The sequence below is a fragment of the Notechis scutatus genome, chromosome 1 (assembly GCF_049901735.1).
Source record: "Notechis scutatus isolate UNSWTSFEM ecotype Mainland chromosome 1, rNotScu1.2, whole genome shotgun sequence".
In the NCBI taxonomy this organism is placed as follows: Eukaryota; Metazoa; Chordata; class Lepidosauria; order Squamata; family Elapidae; genus Notechis; species Notechis scutatus.
Window position 1 is genome coordinate 325786996 of NC_142009.1, and position 21950 is coordinate 325808945.

General features: G+C 43.3%; 1 protein-coding gene across 5 annotated transcripts in view; it reads right to left on the reverse strand.

Moving 5' to 3' along the window:
- The window catches only part of LOC113414229 (uncharacterized), a 53826-nt gene extending 34367 nt beyond the window's left edge, over nt 1–19459 (reverse strand). Inside the window, exons 1-2 of one of the 5 annotated variants that reach the window (XM_087952608.1) lie at nt 19235–19349; nt 8407–8977 (exon numbers count right to left, since the gene is read on the reverse strand). In XM_087952608.1, coding sequence (XP_087808734.1) covers nt 8407–8462 — 56 coding nt within the window. In that variant the 5' untranslated portion in view covers nt 8463–8977; nt 19235–19349. Of the gene's footprint in view, nt 1–1226; nt 1300–8406; nt 8978–19234 lie in introns of those variants that run through there. The other 4 variants (XM_087952611.1, XM_087952609.1, XM_087952612.1 and 1 more) reach the window with 4 other exon arrangements.
- Between the last annotated feature and the right edge of the window lie 2491 nt (nt 19460–21950).

Below are 21950 nucleotides of genomic sequence, written 5' to 3' on the forward strand. Positions count from 1 at the left end.
GATGGGGGTATGTTTGAGGATTGTTGTGTGTGCGTGCGTGTTGGGTCTGGTCTCTGGGTGTTATGTGAATTTTGTTGCATGTATACTGTGTATATGCATACAATGACAATAAAGAATTCAAAATACATAGCGGTTGCCAAGAGCACAAATTTTGATGAAGTGACTATAGGGATGTTCTGGCAGTCATAAGTGCAAGGGCTGGTTAACAGAATAACAGAACTGGAAGGGAACTTGGAGGTCTTCTAGTCCAACCCACTACTCAGGCAGGAAACCCTATATGTCATTTGTAAGCCCCTTTTTCAGCGCAGTTGTAACTTTCAACAGTCGCTAAATGAACGGCTGTAAGTCCAGGACAACCAGTGGTGGAACTTCCCAATTAGATATTCATGGTGCAAATATACAATTTAAGGAAGAGCAATATCAAATATTAAAAAGTTGTAATTAAAAAAAACAAAAAGACCACGTCATGATTACAAGCATAAATATATCAACAATGCCACACAAATAAAGGGGATAAAAGAAATCCGGCCTCTGAATAATTTGGAAGATGGAATGCTTATTAACTGGAAATTGCCAAGTGTTGGATGAGTGCTTGAGATGCTTTGCAAAACAGGATCTGAAACACAAATCCACCCAGTTGGGTGGCTTCCACATTCCTGAGATCCTCTGGCAAGCCCCAAGGGGTTTGTTCCCGAAGGAAGTTTGGCTGTGGTCTGGATGCACAGCTTCATTTACAGAGCTACCATGTTCCGCCAACTGGCTCGCTTGGCAATTAAGTCTGATCAAAGAAGCACTCTAGTCTCCTCCCAGAGCAGCGTTTCCCAACCTTGGGGACTTTTAAGATGGGTGGACTTCAACTCCCAGAAATCCCCAGCCAGCAATTCTGGGAGCTGAAGTCCAGCCATCTTAAAAGCATTGTTCTAGACTAGGGGTATCAAACTCAAGAGTGCTTAGATCTGGCCTGTGGGACTGGCCCGGAAATATCAAAGGACTGGCCCGCAGTGCCTCTGACAGCCAAAACAGGGAGTGGGGGGGCAGAGCTCCCCTGCAGCTCGTTTTTGGTTGGCAAAGTGCTGCAGGGGGCTGTGGAGGCTGAAAACGGGGTCCTGGGGGCAATGGTGCGATTTCAACTGGTGTAACAACCGGTTTGGTCAGCACGCGCCAAACGTGCCCTCTGTGTGCATGCTCCGCATTTTAAAAAGCCCATTTTCAACGCTAACACTGACCTTTTACTACAGCCCCTGTGAGTAAAACAGCAGAGGCACAGCGAACTGCTTTGCCACATGAATCAGCTGTGCTTTAAAACAACGAAATAAAGCACAGGAAAGAGCAGGGGTGGGTGAGTGGGGCCAAATGCTCACTGCAACTACCGGTTCGCTCGAACCGGTCCGAACCACTATAATCCCACCCCTGGCTGGGGGCCTGCGCGTGGCCTCCCCATGCCCTGTTTTGGCCAGCAGGGTGCTGCAGGAAGCATCCATACTTTCTTCCTTCCTCCCCGCCCCGCTTCCCACCAGCCCGTGGAGAACCACCATGCTGATCTGGCCCTCGAAGAAACCCAGTTTGTCACCCCTGTGCTAGACAGTGTTAAATAACTACTCCGACCATTTCCAGCTGCCATAGCTACAGGTTCAGCCAAACGGCTCCCAATGGGAGTTAAGGTCCAGCTTGTCCAGAGCTGCATTTAAATCAGCCTCAACACATCCTGGCAATCCTGGTTTAGTTGTGTTTTTCCATCACAGGGTCAAAATGAGCAGAAAGAGTTGGAACCTTCCATTACTGATAGCAGCCAAAGTGGGTGCTATCAGTAATGGAAGGTTATACAATAAATGAGGCATCTACTTCCTTTCCCCTGAACTCAGGACAATAGATAACCCTGTTCCACAATGCAGGGACATCACATATCTCTCCAAAAATAGATAAGGCATGGATAACATAGCATCATATACTATAATGAAACATCTGGCTGTATCAGCTATAGTGCTATCTCTTGTAACTGAGCTATGGATTTCAACCACTTGTATATTGAAGGTTATTTTTAAATTGTTTACAATTCTAAAACTCATCTCATTTAGTTTTAAAAAGGCCCTAATTTAAAGAGTTAAAAAAGGACCTGAATTTTTCCAGGGAATAAAGAATGAAAAAGGATGTCATTGCTTTTGCTGCTATCTTTCTGTGGAACAAAAAAAAGGTTATTGCTAAGGACTCTACGATTCTGGTTTTAAATGCTACATTCTGACTATTAAAAAATTGAGAGCAAGCAATTCACACAAAATAAAGGAGTCAATAAATAAATAAATAAATAAAAGGAGTCCGTTTCACTGAATGGAATGACTTTGAACCTCTCATTTTTTCTCAGTCATGCTTACCTTACAGGATTATTGTTGTGAGGAAAAAATGAGATGAGAAAGACACACACACACATAAAACACACAAGCAGCATAGTAGTTGGATCCTCTGATGCACATGAAAGGTTTAAACAAGTCTGCTGCACTTCTCTCCAGTCTCATGCCCTTAAAATATAATGGATTTCGACTACCATAATTCCCAACCTACTTTGGATGGTTACCACACTGGGGAAGGTTTATTGCAACCGGATTCTTATTTCCAAAGCCCAACAGAAGACAATCTCTAGAGTCTAGATCAGGGGTCCACAAACTTGGCAACTTTAAGACTTGTGGACTTCAACTCCCAGAATTCTGCAACTTGCTATGCTGGCTGGAGAATTCTGGGAGTTGAAGTCCACAAGTCTTAAAGTTGCCAAGTTTGATCTTGTTTGATCTTGAAAAACCAATCTGGGTTGGATGGGGCCTATAACTGGATGAAACACCATCAAGTGATCCCATGCTAGAATAAAAACTCAAAAAATATTACAGAAAAATATGACACAAAATATGAGAGGAGCACTTCACTCCTTCATTATTGAACCCGTGCCCCTCCCCTCCTCTCTCTCTCTCACACACACACACATACAATCCTTACATGAGTCATCAGTCTTGAGATTTCTAAGTCTGAGCCAAGCAGAAGAAACTAAGCTGTGTCTACAGAGAGTGTGTGTATGTTTATACAGTTTTCCAGCTTAAGAAAACAAAACATCTACATATAAAATAAATCTGTACATTTAAAGTTAAATATTAAATCAATACGGGTAGTCCTCGACTTAACTATAGTTTATTTAGTGATCATCCCAAGTTCCAACAGCACTGAAAAAAGTGATGATCATTTTTCACACTTATGACCATGGCCATGTGATCAAAATTCGGATTTTTGGCAATTGTCTCATATTTATAACGGTTGCAGTGTCCTGGCATCATGTTATCCCCTTTTGCAACTTTCTGACAAGCAAAGTCAATGGGGAAGCCATATTCACTTAACAACTGTGGCAAAAAAGGTCATAAATTGAGGAAAAATTCACTTAACACCTGTCTTGCTTAGCAACAGAAATTGTGGGCTCAATTGTGGTCGCAAGTCAAGGACTCTCTGTATTTTAAATCACGTTAAACAAGCTTCTTCTTTCTGTCAGCTTGGCATTTCTTTCCTGATGAGAGAGAATTCCGTCAGCCGAATTTCCCTCAGAGCAATTGTGCTGAAGAAATAATAACTCTCTGAGTAAAAAGTACTGAAACAACAGAGTTCTGAGTAATCTTCTTTAGTGAAAGCTGAAACCTCTGGGAGTTGGGATTCAATACCTGCCATCATTTTTTCTGTCTGGGGTTGTGTGTGGTGATACAGGCTCTGACTTGTCAGAGCTCCTCAATTTTTTTGCAAGCTCCAAGCATGCCACGCTGGGGAACCAATAAAAAGTCAGATTTTATATGCCGATGCGCATCGCCTCCAGGTATCTCCACAAGCTTGCATGTAAAACCGTAAAACGATTGTGATCTAAAATTAAACCACGCATAGCAAGAAGTGGTTTGTGGTTGAATGGGAAAACCTTAATGCAATGTCTCTCAACTTTAAGACTCATGGTCTTCAATTCCCAGAAATCTCCAGCGAGCATGGGAGAATTCTGGGAGTTGGAGTCCACCTATTTTATCGTTGCAAAAACTGAGAAACACTGCTCTAATGGCTTAAACTAAAGGATGATCTAATCCAATGAGAGTTAAGTGTGTGTGAATGTGGTGGGCTAAAAGTAGGTGGAGTGGCTTGGGTTCGAGTCTCCCCTCAGCCACAGAAGCATCTTGGGTGACTTTGGGCTGGCCCCTTCTGCTCAACCCCCACAAGCAAGGTGGTCCAGGGATGAAGCTACTGGACAAAGAACAGGGAGACCCATTTGAATCCTCTTTTAACCCGAGAAGCTTCCTGGAGGACCAGTGACGTATTAAGCAGACTAAGCACGGGTTTAGGGCACCAGCCCCAAACGGGGCACCACAAAGTTGAGAATATGGCTTTGTTTGTACAGCATATACAAAGGGGGGGGGGCACCACGATTTATCAGTGCTTAGGGCACCAGTAAGCCTTAATCCGCCACTGTGGAGGACTCAGGAGCTAATCCCTCTCATTTAATCCAACCTACCTTGTAGGTTTGTTGTGGGGAGGGAGTGCTATATAGATTGTATCCTCTACAGCAGGGATATAATTAAAATAAATCGATCACCCCATTTCTAAATGTTGACAACAACATAGCTTCAAGAAGCCTTGGCCCAGAAAGATAAGAGGCTACATCTGCACAGTAAGCAAGTAAGCATAATCAAGTAAGCACCCCAAGTTTATCAACTTCATCCTCCAGCACCCTCCCCCCACAATCTCTATGGCAGCCAGAAAGGATTCTTGAAGGCTGACATCCACAAGGAATGAATTAACAGCCTTCTTCTCCTGTGAACAGCATTTATCTTGGCAACTTTAAGATATCTGGACTTTAAGCTGGCTGTAGAGTTCTGGGAGTTGAAGTCCAATCATGTGAAAGCTGTTAAAAGTTTAGAAACAGTGCTCTACAACCCTTTTTCTTCACCATGGACCCACTTTTAAATACCTTTTGTGGCCATGGACCAATGCCACCGACCCCCAAGACTGAATTCAAGGTTTAAAGCACTAGACTGCATCAAATATTCACGGGCCCCCCTGGGATGATCTGTGGTCTGTGGACCACAGATTGAAAACCACTGTTCTAGAATGTGAGATTCAGAGGGAAGCTGCCTCTGCACATAGAAGCTCTATTGAGGTTCCAGATTTCAGCTCAGAAAGAATACAGACAATCAGTAAAGGATCGGAGTTTCTAGGATCTGGTTCTGCTTTCTCCACATCATCTGGTGTCTTCCAGCAGGACTGGGCCTGCGATTCTTGGGATTTCCAATCAAAGCAATCAAAGATCTTGTGTTGCAGTGACCAAGAGGGTTGACCTAATTCCAATACATTGAAATACTGAGTGCTATCCTTGAAATTTTTCACAAAAATTATAAGTACAACACAAACTCAACCAAGAAACACAATTCAGAAATTCTTCAAAATGGAGGAGATATCCGTTTGGTCTAATGGTTAAGGCAACAGGCTAGAAACCCATAGACAGTGAGTTCTAGTTGTGCCTTAGGTATGAAAACTAGCTGGGTGACTTTGGACTAGTCACTCTCTCTCAGCCCAACCCCACTCACAGGGTTGTTGTTGTTGTGGGGAAAATAGGAGGTAGGTGTGTTGGATACATTCACTACCTTGAGTTATTTGTAAAAATAATAAAGGCAGGATACAAGCAAACAAACAAACAACTATAAACTTCAAAATACCACCCAATTTCTTATTCTCTCATCTCTATTCTTTTTTTATTAGTTGTTATTTCTGTTGTCTTTTTTATGTTTTAAATCATTTGTACACCACCTAAAGTTTTTGGGAGTCAGGAAGCCTATACATTTAATAATTATTAATTATATCTCACATGGTCATATCATATGTGGAGAATTCATTGGAGTTAATTCCCATAATTGGGAATTCTAGTTATGTTTGGAGGAGTTAGCTGTAAAGAGAAACCAGGCCATCAAAAAACATGGTGGCTGGATGCTATCAAAGCTGACACTAGATAGAGTACAGAAAAACTCAAAGAAATCGTGCAAGATTGGAAGAGACCTGACCCATAAAATCTCCAAGAATCGGACTTGACTGAAGGGATAACACCATCATCAATAAAATAAAGAATGAGGATAACCGTAATACTGTAATAACTGAAGGGGTAGCACAACACAAAACATTCCTGATAAAGCTAAGCAAGGTTAGGCTTGGCTAATACCTGAATGGAGTATCAGAAAATCCCAGGTCTCAGACTGGGAAATTTAAAATGAGAAACAAATCCAGAAAATGGCAATTGCAAAGCACTGCTTCCTTTCTGCCCTTTTTGTTTCTTGTTGCTTCCATTGGTCTTGTTTTTATATTTTATATCATTTTATAAGCCAACCAGAGTTGCTGAGAGTCAGGAGGCATATACATTTTATATTCTGGTTATAAATCCAAAAGACAGCAATTACACAATTGTCAAGAAACTGTAGAGATTCTCAGTCATCCAGGTCATGGTTGCCCCAAAGGTGCTTTTTCAAGACGCAACTAGACTTTCTTTGTTTTTTCTTTTGAAAATGTTTCGCTTCTCATCCAAGAAGCTTCTTCAGCTCTGACAGGATGGTGGGGAATGGAAGGATTTATATTCCTTGCAGACAGCTGGTCATTTGCATCATTTTAGAGGGTCCTTGAAGCACTTGGAGGTTTATCTGTGTCCTCAGATATAAAGACTTCTCTACAGACTTTTAGCTATTCAATTTGGGATGAACACCCTTTGAATGGTGTGGGAGTAGGAATGGATTTCCAGAGGAAAAATTGCAGACCACAAGAACCAGGAGCACTACTCAGGTGATCCTGAGGACACAGATAAACATACATTGCAATGTCCTACCTGTCAATGAATACTTCAGCTTCAACCATAACAACACAAGAGCACACAATAGATACAAACTCAAAGTTAACCGCACCAAACTTGATTGCAGGAAATACGACTTCAGCAATAGAGTGGTCAATGTCTGGAATACTCTACCCGACTCTGTAGTTTCTTCCCCAAACCCCAAAAACTTTAACCTTAGACTGTCTACTATTGACCTCACCCCTTTCCTAAGAGGTCTGTAGGGGGCGTGCATAAGCGCACCAACGTGCCTACCGTCCCTGTCCTATTGTTTCTCTTATTCTTCTTTTATTTTTCTTATATGTACCCATTTCATGTATTCACAACTATGTATACACTTATACTTATTATCTTGTAAACAATTGGCAAATCAAATAAATAAATAAATAAATAAATAAATAAATAAACCTCCAAGTGCTTCAAGGACCCTCTAAAAGGATGCAAATGACCAGCTGTCTGCAAGGAATATAAATCCTTCCATTCCTACCATCCTGTCAGAGCTGAAGAAGCTCCCTGGATGAGAAGTGAAACATCCTCAAAGAAAAAATAAAGGAAGTCCAGTTGCCTCCAGAAAAAACACCTTGGGACAATTGTTAAAAGGGCTACATGGATATCTCCAGGTAGGCACCAAGCTTCAATCTCCGCTAGAGGGAGTTATATCTGAGTCCTGAAAGTCAGTAACAGTTTAACAAAAATAGGAAACAGAAAATGAAACAATCACTTAGCAAAATAAAAAGAACCTGCTTACTTACAACCTCAAAATGCTCCCCCCACCCCGGCCAAAAAAAGCATGCTAGGTAAAAAAAAAAAAAATAACCTGTTGCTTAAAAAGGAAATATTGTAATTGTGAGACCAACCTATAGCAGAGGTATTTAGTGTTTTTTTTAGTATTTATTTGATTTGTCACTCGCTTACAAGATACAGGTATAAGAATAAATATAGTTTTGAATACATGAGATAGATACTTATAAGAAAAATAAAAAAAACAAAATCCATGAGTCTTAAAAGTTGCCAAGTTTGGGGACCCCGACCTATAGTAAGCAGCACCTCCTTGTGGGATGAAACAAACAGAGGATTCCCTCCCCCCCTTTACTACTCTATGTCCGAGTGCCAAAAAACGTTAAGAATGGGATACATTTGCCGGGATGAGTGGATCGGACCACAGGGGCTCCCCTGGAAGTAGAAACGGGGTTTCTTTAATTGGGGAGCTTAAATTGGAGGGCGCCCCTCCGAAATCCATAGCGAAAGGGTCGCAAAGCGCCCGCAAGAGAGATCCTGTTCGGATTTGAAACCACAGGGAAGCAGAATAAACCTGGTTAGCTTGCTGGGGGTAGTAGGAAGTCAGGAAATTAAGCTTGGCTTGATGCCTCAGGGTTGGCTTGGCTTAAAATTGGGGATGGGGCCCCTGATCCTTAGCTAGGACAGCCGCGCGGTCTCCGGGGAAGACTGGAAACGGGACGGAGCGACCGCGGGCTCGCCTCTAGGGCGCAGCAGGAGAACCGGGATGCCCGGGAAGGGGGGGACGCGGCGGGTACCTGATTTGGGGTAAGGTGAGGCTGTTGCTGCGCAGGGCCACCCCCAGCTTCGCCATCCTGGATGTTTGGCCAAGCGTCCGCGACTATGATCGCGCGGAGCCGGTACTCGGGAGACGGGCAGGTCGGATCGGCAGCCTCTGGTTTTGCTCCGGACCATCCGATCTTTTCCTCCTCCCTTTTTTCCGGACCATCCGATTTTCTCCTCCTCCCCTTTGCCTTCCTCCGCGGCTGACGCGGCGCCGCGGGAAAAACTTCTTCGAACTCCGCCAAAATTCAGGAGAGGATCTTCGGGCGCCCCTCGCAGCCCGCGGGAGGAGGAGGAGGACGGATTCCTTCGCTCGGCTTGCGTCTCTCGGCCGAAAATCGAGATCAGCCTTTTCGGGAAGCCGGAGAGCGATTCGGAATCTCTACAACTCACCGGAGTGACTCCGGATTGGCCGAAAGGAAGCGGCGATTGCTAAGGGCAAAGGCGCCCCCTGGTGGTTTAGAAGTAATTGAAAGGAAGTCTAGCTTCGGCCTAAGCACTTTCCATGTTGGGCATCGTGGTTTATTTCTTGGTTAGATTTATAGCCTATAACAGATAACAGATAATCAGAGTTGGAAAGGACCTTATAGGTCATCTAGTCCACCCCCCCCAAGCGGGAGACCCTACACCCTTTCTGACAGATGGCAGTCCAATCTCTTCTTGAAAGTCTCAAGTGATGGCGCTTCCACAACTTCTGAGGGCAACTTCTGTTCCACTGGTTGATTGTTCTCACTGTCAGAAAGTTTCTCCTTATTTCCAGGTTGAATCTCTCCTTGTTCAGTTTCCATCCATTATTCCTTGTCTGGCCTTCGGGTGCTTTGGAAAAAAAAAATGACCCCTTCCTCTCTGTTTGCAGCCCCTCAAATATTGGAATATATGTCATATATTTCCTTTGGAGGCTCACGGTGGTATATTATGGTGCTTTCTCTTCCCATTCTCCCCGCCTTCCCCAAACTAGAACAACAATCCTGATTATTTGTTTTAAATAAATTAAAAAAAAAAACAATCTTGCAGGGTAGGCTAGGCGAAAAGAGTGTGACTACCAGCTTCATTAAAAGCGAAAGGTTGGTTAGTTCTGAAGAGGAAGTGGACTATTCCAAAAAATAAGAAATCTGATATTTCGCGAAGAGCTTTGCTTCTATAGATCCTGGGAATCATCAGAGAAAATTATTTTGGGTAGAAAGCAGGACTTTAGCAGCTGGAGTGGGTTCGAGTGATGGGTTTTCTATTGAGCTGTGAAAATGTTGGTACTGTGAAAATGAAAAAATGAAGTATTCCATTTTTTATATTTATTATTTATTCATTTTATATAATTTCTATAGCCTGCCATCTTAAGCAAGTGACTCAGGGCAGTATAAAATCATAAAAACATTTAAAAAGAAGTATAGCATAATAAATAAATAAATAATACGCGACTGACAAGGAAAAATATCTAGAGGTGTCAATATGACCAGTATTACTCAAAAAAAATTCTTTCAGAACTCTCTCCCACTTTTATATTTATCAATATTTACTGAATTAATAATTCAAATTAACACAGTTGCTGCTACCATCTCTTACAATTTTTTGATGGGAATATAATATTATTTATTATTTTTCAACATAGGCTGGCAAATATTTGATTTCATGCACCCCTGAGAGTGCCTTAGGAGGTTCTGAGGATCCTAAGACTACATTTTAAGAAACTGTTGTCTGGAGCAGGGGTCGCCAACCTTTTGGACCTCAGGGACCACCAAACTCATAATTTTAAATCCCGGGGACCACTAATATGAATTTTGACTGATAGTGGCTTGCTAATGTTGGTGGGAGAGAGAGAGAGAGAGAGAGATCTGATCTAATCTCTCTCCCTCCCTCCCTCCACCCCCACACACAGAGGCAGGGGGGGGGATTCCAATTTCATAACAACCAGTTCTGTGGGTGCGGTCTGGTGGTCATGTGACTGGCTGGGCATGACTGGTATGTAAATTTTATAAATATTTATATAAATATTGAATTTTTTATAAAAAAAAGAGCAACTTTTACCCAAAATCAGGCAAAGCAGACAGGCAGATTGAGTTGCTCACAGAATCACAGATTCATTCAGAGATCTGTGGGATCGCCTACCTGAGCCTGTCACATAAAATTTGCTTGCAAGCAAACCCATAAAATTTGCTAGCAAGAAAACTCACAAAATTAACTCACAACACACCATGTATGGAAATATTGATTTTTTTTATTAAAAAAAGAGCAACTTTTACCCAAAATCAGACAGGCAGATTAAGTTGCTCACAGAATCACAGATTCATAGAGATCTTTCTGCCATCGGCTAGCTGAGTCTGCACTGCTTCAGTCCTAAGGAAGGTCTAAAGATTAGCTAGAAAGCAAGAAATCCGAAAATTTCCTGCATTTCTAGTTAATCTAAATCTCTCAGCACAGCAGAACAGCTGATGGCCGTGGAAAAAAAGGAAAAATAGCAACTTAGCAGGCAGGTTTGCCAGGTAAGGAGTGAGTGGGTGGAGAGGGTTCCCGCAGGCCATCTGGGTGGCACAGCCTTGTGTTCCTGCGCAGCCTGGATTAATTGCTTTGGGGGGGGGTGCTCTGGGGATGACATTTCTCTGCGGCCCACCAAAATTTTCTCGCGGACCACCAGTTGGGGACCGCTGGTCTGGAGCAGTGTTTCTCAACTTTCACAACTTTTAAGACATGTGGACATCAACTCCCAGAATTTCCAGATTTCCCCAGCAAGAAAATTGCCATGGTGAGAAACTCTGATCCAGAACAATGTTTCTCAGCCTTCACAATTTAAAGATGGCTGACTGAGGAATTCTGGGAATTGAAGTCCACATATTTCAAACACTGGACTAGAGTGAGTAACAGAGTAAAGACCTGAGCTTATTGTATGTTAATATAACCCCTTATTAGGACTTGTTATATGAATCTTACTTTGAGTTGGGATTGTTCTATTTGTTTGTTTATAAAGGTAAAGGTAAAAGTCCCCCTCGCACATACATGCTATCGCTTCCGGCTCTAGGGGGTAGTGCTTATCTCTGTTACAAAGCCGAAGAGCCAGCGCTGTCCAAAGATGTCTCCATGGTCATGTGGCCAGCATGACTGAAGGCACATGAAACGCTGTTACCTTCCCACCAAAGTGGTCCCTATTTTCCTACTTGCATTTTTACATGCTTTCAAACTGCTAGGTTGGCAGAAGCTGAGACAAGTAACGAGAGCTCACTCTGTTATGCGGCGCTAGGGATTCAAACCGCCGAACTGCTGACCTTTCTGATCAACAAGCTCAGCGTCTTAGCCACTGAGCCACCACGTCCCTGTATTGTTTGTGTGTATCCCACCTTTATTATTTTTTACAAATAACTCAGCGTGGTCAACATTCCCATTCTGTCAGAGCTGAAGAAGCTTCTTAGATGAGAAGTGAAATGTCTTCAAAGAAAAACCAGAATGTCCAGCTGCCCCTTGAAAAAAATACACCTTTGGGACGTCTTGACTTATCTACCACCAGTTTGCTTTCACCATCAGTAGTTCAGAATCTTGTAGAGAGCTTAAGCTTACAACAAACATTCCTCTGAACTGCCTGGACTTGCTGATTTTTCCTGCCCTTGACAGGAGCCTAAGCCTATCTCCCACAGTAGCCATGCAGAAATATCCACAAAGGAAAGTCCAAAAAAATCAAGATGGCACTCATGACTTTGAAATCCCACCTTTTTTTTTAATGTACTAATGGGCAGGGCTTCAGTTATGGCTGCTGACTTGACTTTTCTGAGCCCTGCTCTTGGGAAGCCCTTAAGGCAGCATTCCCCAGCCTTTTGGGGATGGTAGCCTGGTGCGGTGGGGGGGGGGAGGGGATGGATTTCCGTGAGGGCAGGTGGCCCATGCACGTGCATGCACAACTTCATTTGCATGAGTGTCAGGCGAAGGTAGGGTTGTGAGCACTAATGCCCGCTGCTTGCGCAAGTTGGTGTGTGTGTGTGTGTGTGTGTGTGTGTGTGTGTGCACGTGTGCGCAAGCACAGGCCCATCACTCACAGCACCTGGTTGCAAATAGGGCAAGGCCCAGTAGTGGGCTGGGGCCCAAAGGTTGGGGGCCTATATCCCATCTGAAATTGCAGGCCTACTGCAGCAAACCCTGAACAACAAGTGAAAATGAATCAGGAAATCTGGAAAATGAATCAGATCATCTATACCAGGAGTCCCCAACCACTGGGCCCCGGACCGGGACCGGTCCATGGAACATTTTCTACCGGGCCGCCGGTTTGCTGGGCGCCACCATCTTGTTTCAATGAGAAAGTGCTTCCGGGTGAGCTTTTCCGGTTGGAAAGCGGCATTTGGGTCCTGAAGGAATCCTCGCGCCTTAGTTTCATCGAAGGGGGGAGGGCGGCTTCGAACGAAATTAAGGCGCGAGGATTCTTTCAGCACCCAAGGCAAGGCGAGCCGAGCGACCGTCCCGAAGCTGTCCCGAAGCCGTCCCGAAGCCCATCGACAAAGATACAAAGGAGGAGTTGAAGGTGGCGGGGAGAAGCAGGGGACGGCTGGCTGGCCGGTCGCTCAGCTCCCCTTGCCTTGTCATGCGTGCTGATGCCGGTACCGGGCCGCGGATCATTTTGTGATGCCGGTACCGGGCTGTGGCACAAAAAAGCTTGGGGGCCACTGCTCTATACAACATCTTCCAAGAAAATGGATATCCGTGCAACTTCATCCAAAAGTACTTGACCACTCAACCCACAGCACAACTGACACAAGCTGTGAAAAGGAAAACACAAAAACACCTCTGAAACAACAACCAACATACTATGACAGCCACATGACATCACAAGCAACTATAGTCCTCCAAACATCCTAAGCAAACCGAAAGACCCAAGAAAAAAATAAAAGTAATCTACCACACACAGTGTAAAGACCGTAACAGCCACTATATAAGGACAAACAGGCAGAAGGCTGTCACAGAGCATCCACGAACCCAACTAGCAGTCAGAAGACACGATTAAAATTTCTTAATTGCAAAAACACCGGGACAGACTTTGCCATAGTTTCAACTGGGACCATTCAACTGGGACCAACTATGGAAGGCTGGCACTCTTATAAATCAGAAGGGAATAAGAGGGTTGGAAGGGACCTTGGAGGTCTTCTAGTCCAACCCCCTGCTCAGCCATCAACAAGCAAATCAGCCATCAACAGGCAATAGAGATAAACACCATCATTCAAAAGAGGTAGTCAAAAAAAACTAAAAAGGAAACAATAAAAATCAAAATGCCACCTCTCCAACAAAATAAGGCTGGGGGACATGAAAGATGCATTACATTTGGCAACTGGGCATCCCTTGGGCAATGGTGGTGTTCACTGGTCAGTACTTTCAGTTCAGAAGCACCCTTTGCTTAGCTTTGTAGGTGCTTTTGACATGAGTACAGATAGAACACTAAGATTAATACTAGACCAACAATCAAACAATCAAGCAGTAAACAATCAAGGAACTACCAACTCAGACAAACACTAAAACAGTAAATCACAGCCTAATCCAGGAACTATCAGGAATACTCTCACTGACACTGAAGGGGCAAGGCACTGATATATAAACACAGAGAAAACCCCACTCCCTTCTAGCTCTGATGATGTTACCTAGTTGGGTAATGAAACATCTGGAAAAAGGCAAGCAAAGTCAGAGAGCACCAGACAAGAATCCAGATCTCTTTAAACATTTTTAATACTAAGAGTAACTAAGAAGAATCTCGATTTAGTTGGAATGTTTGCACCTCTTCTTACTTTTGTTTTAGAAAGCTGCATTTATAATACATCTCAGATTTCTCTGAACTTGAAATCTTTCAGGATTGATATTTTTACTCCAAGGTTTCAAAGACAGAGATCAGTGAATGTATGGCTGCACCTTGTTTCTAAGCACGCTGGTAAGTGATGTGCACACAAATGAGAGGAGCACATAATGTGCAATTTATATTTTCACATTATATAGGACAGCCTCGTCTAAAGGCAGTCCTCAGCTTATAAATACAAGAGTTGTAAATTTAATTTTATGCAGCTTCTCCTCTGGTAATACTTGCAAACTAGGGCATTCAAAACCTTTGCTAGACCAATACTTGAATTCAGCTCTGCTGTCTAGAATCCACACTGTATATCGGACATAAATACAATTGAGCGAGTCCAGAAGTATTTTACCAGGAGAGTACTACATTCCTCTGTTCGCAATAGAATACCCTACACCACCAGACTTGAGATTCTAGGCTGAGACAACCTTGAACTACGCCGGCTAAGATTGGACTTAAGCATAGTACATAAAATCATATGTTACAACATCTTAACAGTTAATGAATATTGGAGCTTTAACAACACAAGAGCACACAACAGATATAAACTAAATATAAACCACTCCAAACTCGATTGCAGGAAGTACGATTTCAGCCACAGAGTGGTCAATGTCTGGAACTCACTACCTGATTCTGTTGTCACCTGCTCAACGCCCCCCCACTCCTTTCCCCTCAAACTAACCTCTATTGCCCTCACCCCATTCCTAAGAGGTCTGTAAGGGGCGTGCATAAGCGCACAACCGTGCCTACGGTCCCTGTCCTATTGTCCCCAATTATTAGTTCCTATTTCTTATATTTAAATTTATAAACATAAATGTTTATAAATTCTTATTCTTATCATTATCATTCTTATTTCTATTGTATTGTAAGCTTTTGACAAAATAAATAAATAAATAAATAAATAAATGAAATCAGAATCCCATCGCTAAGCAAGGCAGTTGTTAAGTGAGCCATGACCAATTTTACGACCTTTTTGCACAGTTGTTAAGCAAATCACTGCAGCTGTTAAGTGAATCACCCAGTTGTTAAACAAATCCGACTCCCTCCATATTGACTTTGCTTGGTGGAAACCAGATGGGGAAATTGTAAAGGTTGATCACCTGATCTGAGATGCTGTAACCGCCATAAATATATATTCTGATTGCCAAGCACCCAAATTTTGACCAGGTGGCTGTGGGGATATTCCAGTAGTCGTAAGTGTGAGGACTGACCATTTGTCAATTTTTTTTCCAGTGCTGTTGTAACTTCAAACAATTGCTAAATGAATGGTTGTATGTCGAGGACTATGCTCTCTAGACATAATTCCATAATAGACATAATTTTATTTTATTTTTATTTATTTATTTATTTGTTTGATTTGCAAATTGTTTACAAGATAATAAGTATAAGTGTATACATAGTTGTGAATACATGAAATGGGTACATATAAGAAAAATAAGAGAAGAATAAGAGAAACAATAGGACAGGGACGGTAGGCACGTTGGTGCGCTTATGCACGCCCCCTACAGACCTCTTAGGAAAGGGGTGAGGTCAATAGTAGACAGTCTAAGGTTAAAGTTTTTGGGGTTTGGGGAAGAAACTACAGAGTTGGGTAGAGTATTCCAGACATTGACCACTCTATTGCTGAAGTCGTATTTCCTGCAATCAAGTTTGGTGCGGTTAACTTTGAGTTTGTATAATAATGCCTCTTGCCTGAAATACAAGTTGCAATCCAGGCTGCAGAACTGTGGTTTGGCTAATCTATTTTTAAGCATACAGCCTCACGCATCCTCTTTGCTTTAAAATCAGGGTTGACAAACTGACAACCAGAGGTCAGATTTATCAACCATGTAATGAAGGGGTCTCAGATGCCCTTGGCATGGGCTTATGTTATACTTAAAGAAGAAGAAAGGAACCAAGTTCCTTCTCTCTTTTTTTCATGTTGGCACAATAACTAGGCATCGAAGCTCATTGCAGGAGACGTGGCAGAGCGGCTGATTGTTCCTGAATCACAATTTCCTGCTTGTTGGCAGCTTTTGTGTCTTTTCTTCACAGTAGCCATTAGTATTTGGGCTGCACGTTTTTCTGGCAGAACTTCTATTTTGAGAACTATAGGAGAGGATGTGGAAGTGCAGGGCAGGGAACAATTTGAGCTAAACATCACACAGGGAACGGTGACAAACACCTTGGTAAAAAGAAACCTCAGAGAACCAGTTTGAAGTAGTGGTTAAGGCATGAGGAAGGAAACTGGGAGACTGCCAGTTCTAGTCCTGCCTGAGGCACAAAGCCGGTCATGTGATCTTGGGCCAATCCTTGCTCTCTCAGCTCTGTCAAACCACTTTGGAAATCTTGCCAAGGAAACTGCAGGAACTAGCCCAGACAGTTGCCAGGAGTGTGACTTCAAAGCACACACACACACACAAAAAAAAAATTTTTTTTAAAAACGAAAGAAAGAAAAGAGAAGAGAAACAAAAGGAAAGGAAAGGAAACTAGTCAGGGATGAGTTTGTACAATCCCCTGAACCGTAAACTAGCATACAGCCTTATATGAACCAGGGGTGGGCTTCAAAAAATTTAGCAACAGGTTCTCTGCCCGGTTGCTGGGTGGGTGTGGCCATGATGGGCGTGGCCTAGTCCACCTGCACCACGGCAGGGGGCCTGTTTTTGCCCTCCCTGGGCTCCGGAGGCTTTCCTCAAGCCTCCGGGAGGGCAAAAATGGCCTTCCCGGGCTCCGGAGGCTCTGTGGAGGCCAGAAACAGGCCCGTTTTCATCCTCCCCAGGTTCCAGAGGCTCTTTGGAGGCCTGAAATGCTTCTGGAGACTCTGGGAGGCCCACTTTTTGCCCTCCCCGAGCCTCTGCGTGGGCCCTGCACTTACCTGGCATTCAAAATGAGCCGCGTGGAGACTCTGGGGAAGGGAAGGGAGGGGCAGGGTGGGCAGGGCCAGCCAGTCATTGCAACTACCGGTTCGGTGAACCAGATGTAAAATTAATATCCTGGTTTGCCCAAACTGGTGTGAACCGGTAGCAGCCCATCCCCTGATATGAATCCAGTCTTAAACAAAGCTACAAAGCTAAGATTTCAGCTTGTTCTGCAATCTACGAACCAGGATCTGGTGGGTGGGTGTTGTTGTGTTACCACTGAACAAAATGGAGATGTACTTATGTGATAGGCCTATTATCTATAAAGGACATTCTAGGCTCAGTTTTTTTCAGGACGTGAGGAAAATGTGTTTATATGGGTGCCCAACTCACTCCAGACAACTTCCAAAGATAAAACTCCAGTAGAAAACCAAATTAAACCCTCACCCCCAATGACAACACTTGATGGGCTCTATATCAAGGGTCCCCAACCTGAGGGCTGTGGCCCACTCCCAGGATGTGGCCCTATTTGCAACCAGGCCATGTGAGTGGTGGGCTGATGTACATGCGCACTCGCAGCCTCACTCGCGTGAGCAGCTGGTGCCAACAGCCCCATTGTGCGAGCAGCAGGCACCAGCACTCACAGTCTCACTCACATGTGCCGTGGATCTGGTGCTCGCAGCCCCACTTGCGCTCACAGCAGGCACCAATACTCGCACCTGCCCACCTCTCACACAAATAGATACAGTGTTAGGCATCCAGAAATTATCCATAGTAATCAATCAGCTGCCATACAGCTGCCATACAGATTAATAAAGTTGGAAGGGACCTTGTAGGTCATCTAGTCCAACCCCCTGCACCAGCAAACCCTATACCATTTTTGACAGATAGCAGTCCAGTCTCTTCTTGAAAGCTTCCAGCGATGAAGCTCCCACAACTTCTGAAGACAAGTTGTTCCATTGGTTGATTGTTCTCAATGTCATAAAATTTCTCCTTATTTCCAGGTTAAATCTCTCCTTGCTCAGCTACAGGCACTTAGATTGACCCCTTCCTCCCTGTAGCAGCCCCTCAAATATTGGAAGACTGCAATCATGTCTCCCCTGGTCCTTCTCTTTGCTAGACTAGCCAAATGAAGCTGTATAGATAATCACACCTGCCCCTCACACAAAATCCTGCCCTCCCCTCCCCATGCTGGGTCACCAACCTGGAAAGGTTGGGGAATGCTGGTCTATATCATTCTGGGGTCCCTAGGCCCATTGACACAACCATAGCTTCAGGGCCATAGTGGGGGCCAATCTTATCTCTGCAGGTTATTGATGTTCCACAGATCAGCATGGAGTATTGCAGACTAATTCTGCTGCCTGCCAGCAGTTCGACTCTCACCAGCTGAAGGTTGACTCAGCCTTTCATCCTTCTGAGGTCGGTAAAACGTGGACCCAGATTGTTGCGGGCAATAGGCTGACTCTGTAAATCACTTAGAGAGAGCTGTAAGTGCTATTGCTATCATGCTCAAAAATTGTGATTTTTGGGTCTGATAAGGGGACTAGGTGTGTGTCCTATGTCTATATGGATAACATGACAATATTTGGGGAGTCCACTTTCTTCTTTGCTCTTTAAAACGCTCCATTGGTTTTTATGCTGTTTTCACTCTATCTCCTAGTTTCCAAAATTCAGGCTGGTTTTCCTTTAAACATTTTCATACTTTTGACTTGATTTCCGGACCATTGTAACTCAGGATTTGCTTCCAACTGTTATATAACAGTATTTATGGCTGTTCTGCTGAACCTCGATTCTTCAGACCAAGTGATAGATTAAATTACATTAACAGAGTTGGAAGGGACCTTGTAGGTCATCTAGTCCAACCCCCTGCTCAAGATAACACCTATCACCTGTCTGGAATGGTGAATGGTCTCCTGCTTGAGCTAGGAGGGTTGGACTAGAGGACCTCCAAGATCCCTTCCAACTCTGTTATTCTAAGTTCTCCTGTCCTTGGCTTCTCTAATTCTGCTGAATTAATTAGCTCCCCTGTGAGTTAGCCATTTCTCACTTTCAAGCACACTGAAGCCCCCACACACCCACACCCCAATCCAGTGTGATTTCTGACCCCCTTCTCTCCTATACAAAGAAGAACAATAAGAAATTCTGCCCAATCAAGACACTTACAGCTGGCTTGGTGGTGCCAAGGCAGGATCTTCACCCAACTGTCCAGCCTTCATTTCTCATCCTTTCACTTTGGCCTCCTGTATCTGCTGGCAGCTGTTTTAAACCACAGGTAGAGAGAGAAAAGTCCAAATCCTGGTGGACTTTTATCTGCTTCAGACACTCCAGGAAGTTGGTGTTGATTGGAGAACAAACCACGTTGAGGCTTCTCTTGTAACACAGATTGCCGGGAAACATATCCTTCAAAAGGGTGGGTGCCCTTGCCATCAGGTGATTTCCCCTAATTTCAAGGAAATTACAGAAGGCCACCTCAGTGTTTCCAAAGGTAACCAAACACCCTTTGACCAGCCTGTTCTTAATGTATTTGGCAAGACACCAGGAAGTGTGAATTATAGTGGCACGCTTATGTTTTATTCATACAGTAACAGAGGGTAGAGAAAACTTCCTGCTTGCTTTTCAGGTAGTTTTCATTTAATTTTATGAAAGAGTCTCAGAAAAGGCTTTCAGTAAAATTGTCAAGAGCGGGTCTATTTGAGGGAGAGGTGGAAGGCAAAATCAGAGGTGGTATTCAGCCAGTTCTGACACGTTCTGGAGAACCGATAGTGGAAATTTTGAGTAGTTTGGAGAACCAGCAAATCCCACCTCTGACTGCCCCGCCCCCATCTGTTCTCTGCCTCCTGAGTCCCAGCTGATCGGCTGGGTCTTCTTTTGTTGCCCTGCACAGGAGAAAGGAACTGGAAAGCAGGTTAGTGGGGTGGGGAGGGAATGGGGATTTTGCACTATCCTTCCCCTGCCATGTCCACCAAGCCACGCCCACAGAACCAATAGTAAAAAAAATTGAATATCACCACTGGGCAAAATCCCAGTGAATTTGTGAATACTCTACTCCAGGGGTGTCCAACCTTGGCAACTTTAAGCCTGGAGGACTTCAACTCCCAGAATTCCCCAGCCAGCAGCTGGCTGGGGAATTCTGGGAGTTGAAGTCCTCCAGGCTTAAAGTTGCCAAGGTTGGACACCCCTGCTCTACTCCTTTAATGTGTAATGATCCCTCCATTCTTAAATCTTAATTTAATTTAAATCTTATTTAAAACACTTACATCTCAAGGGGAAGTATCTAGAAGAAATTTACCCACAAAACTGTCTCTGCCCTTGCAAAATGTTGCTTAATTTCTCTTGAATATCTTGGTGATATTCAGAAGGAAAAAAAAACCGCTCTGTTTTTAACCCTTCACTTACAATTTCAGAAAGGCAAGTAGGCTTAATTGTTATAACAGCAATTCTTGCCTTTCTTCAACAGTATTTAAAGATGATTGTCTGAATGCAAGAAAAATACCCAGTGGGGAATCTATTAAAAGGATCGCTAGTACAAAGGTTTGAACAATAGAAATAACAATAATAGAGATAAGTAAATCATAGACAAATGTATATGAATGTACATAAATGTATACATATATATGAGATTAGTATATGTAATAATGTTGTCACTGTACCGTTAATATTAAGATCAAGATTTGTAAAATGTGAAAAAGAATAATAAAAAATATATTTTTAAAAAAAGAGAGAAGACATTACTAAGAGGTCTGTAAGGGGCATGCATAAGTGCACTAACATGCCTACCGTCCCTGTCTTAATGTTCCCTTTTATTCATATATATTTCATGTATTAATAATCATGTTTATACTTATATATTATCAAATGCATGCTTGACAAAATAAATAAATAAATTTTAAAAAGGGATTTCTAATTTTATATCAGATTGCTTCATCTGTTTGCAGTTTTTTTACAGCCAGGAAAAAATGTTGCATAAAGTTTGGCTGTATTTGCAAAACACACTGAACCAGCAGCATTTGAATGGGGTGTGTTTCTGCCAACCCATCCCACATGGTGATTGTACAGCTCCATCTGTTGTGCAAATGCAAAATCTTGAATTCATCTCCCCCCCAGGACTGGTCAGAAATCAGGCCACGCAAACAAGTGAAGCCCCATCCGTGCATGCGTGGGATGTAGGCAACACATGAAACCATGTCTCCCCCACATGATCCACAGAAAAACTTCTCTCCACAGAACCTGCCACTGATGCTTGAAAACTTGGGGGCTGTTGCTTTAATTCAGGGGTGTCAAACTCAATTTCATTGAGAGCTGCATCAGGGTTGTGTTTGACTTCAGGGGGCATTTATACAATTGAAGTCTTGCTCTTTTTTATGTAAGTCCCAATAACTGTGGTTTTGATGGCATGGTTGTGGGCTGCCATCTTGACTGTTTTGATCTTTCCCTAATCTCCCTCCCTGACCTTGGTGATTTTATCTTACTGTAAGATTTTTGAATGCAGCTCAGAATCTGATAATTCCAATGAAACTCAGAACACGAGGCTACTGATAATCAGTTTTATTTCTCTGATCAGAAAGCAAAAACTGGGCAACCTTTTATTCACCCACCTTAAACAGCAAGGCAGAGAGATAAAAGCAGGTGCGTGCACAAAAACTTTTTCTTTAACTTTTCATAATTACACAGCTTACAAGGATTGTCATTGATAACAGATAACTGATCATTAGAGTTGGACCTTGTAGGTCATCTAGTCCAACCCCCCGCCCAAGCGGGAGACCCCACCCTATTTCCGACAAATGGCAGTCCAATCTCTTTCTGAAAGCCTCCAGTGATGAAGCTGCTACAACCTCTGAAGGCAACTTCTGTTCCATTGGTTGATTGTTCTCATTGTCAG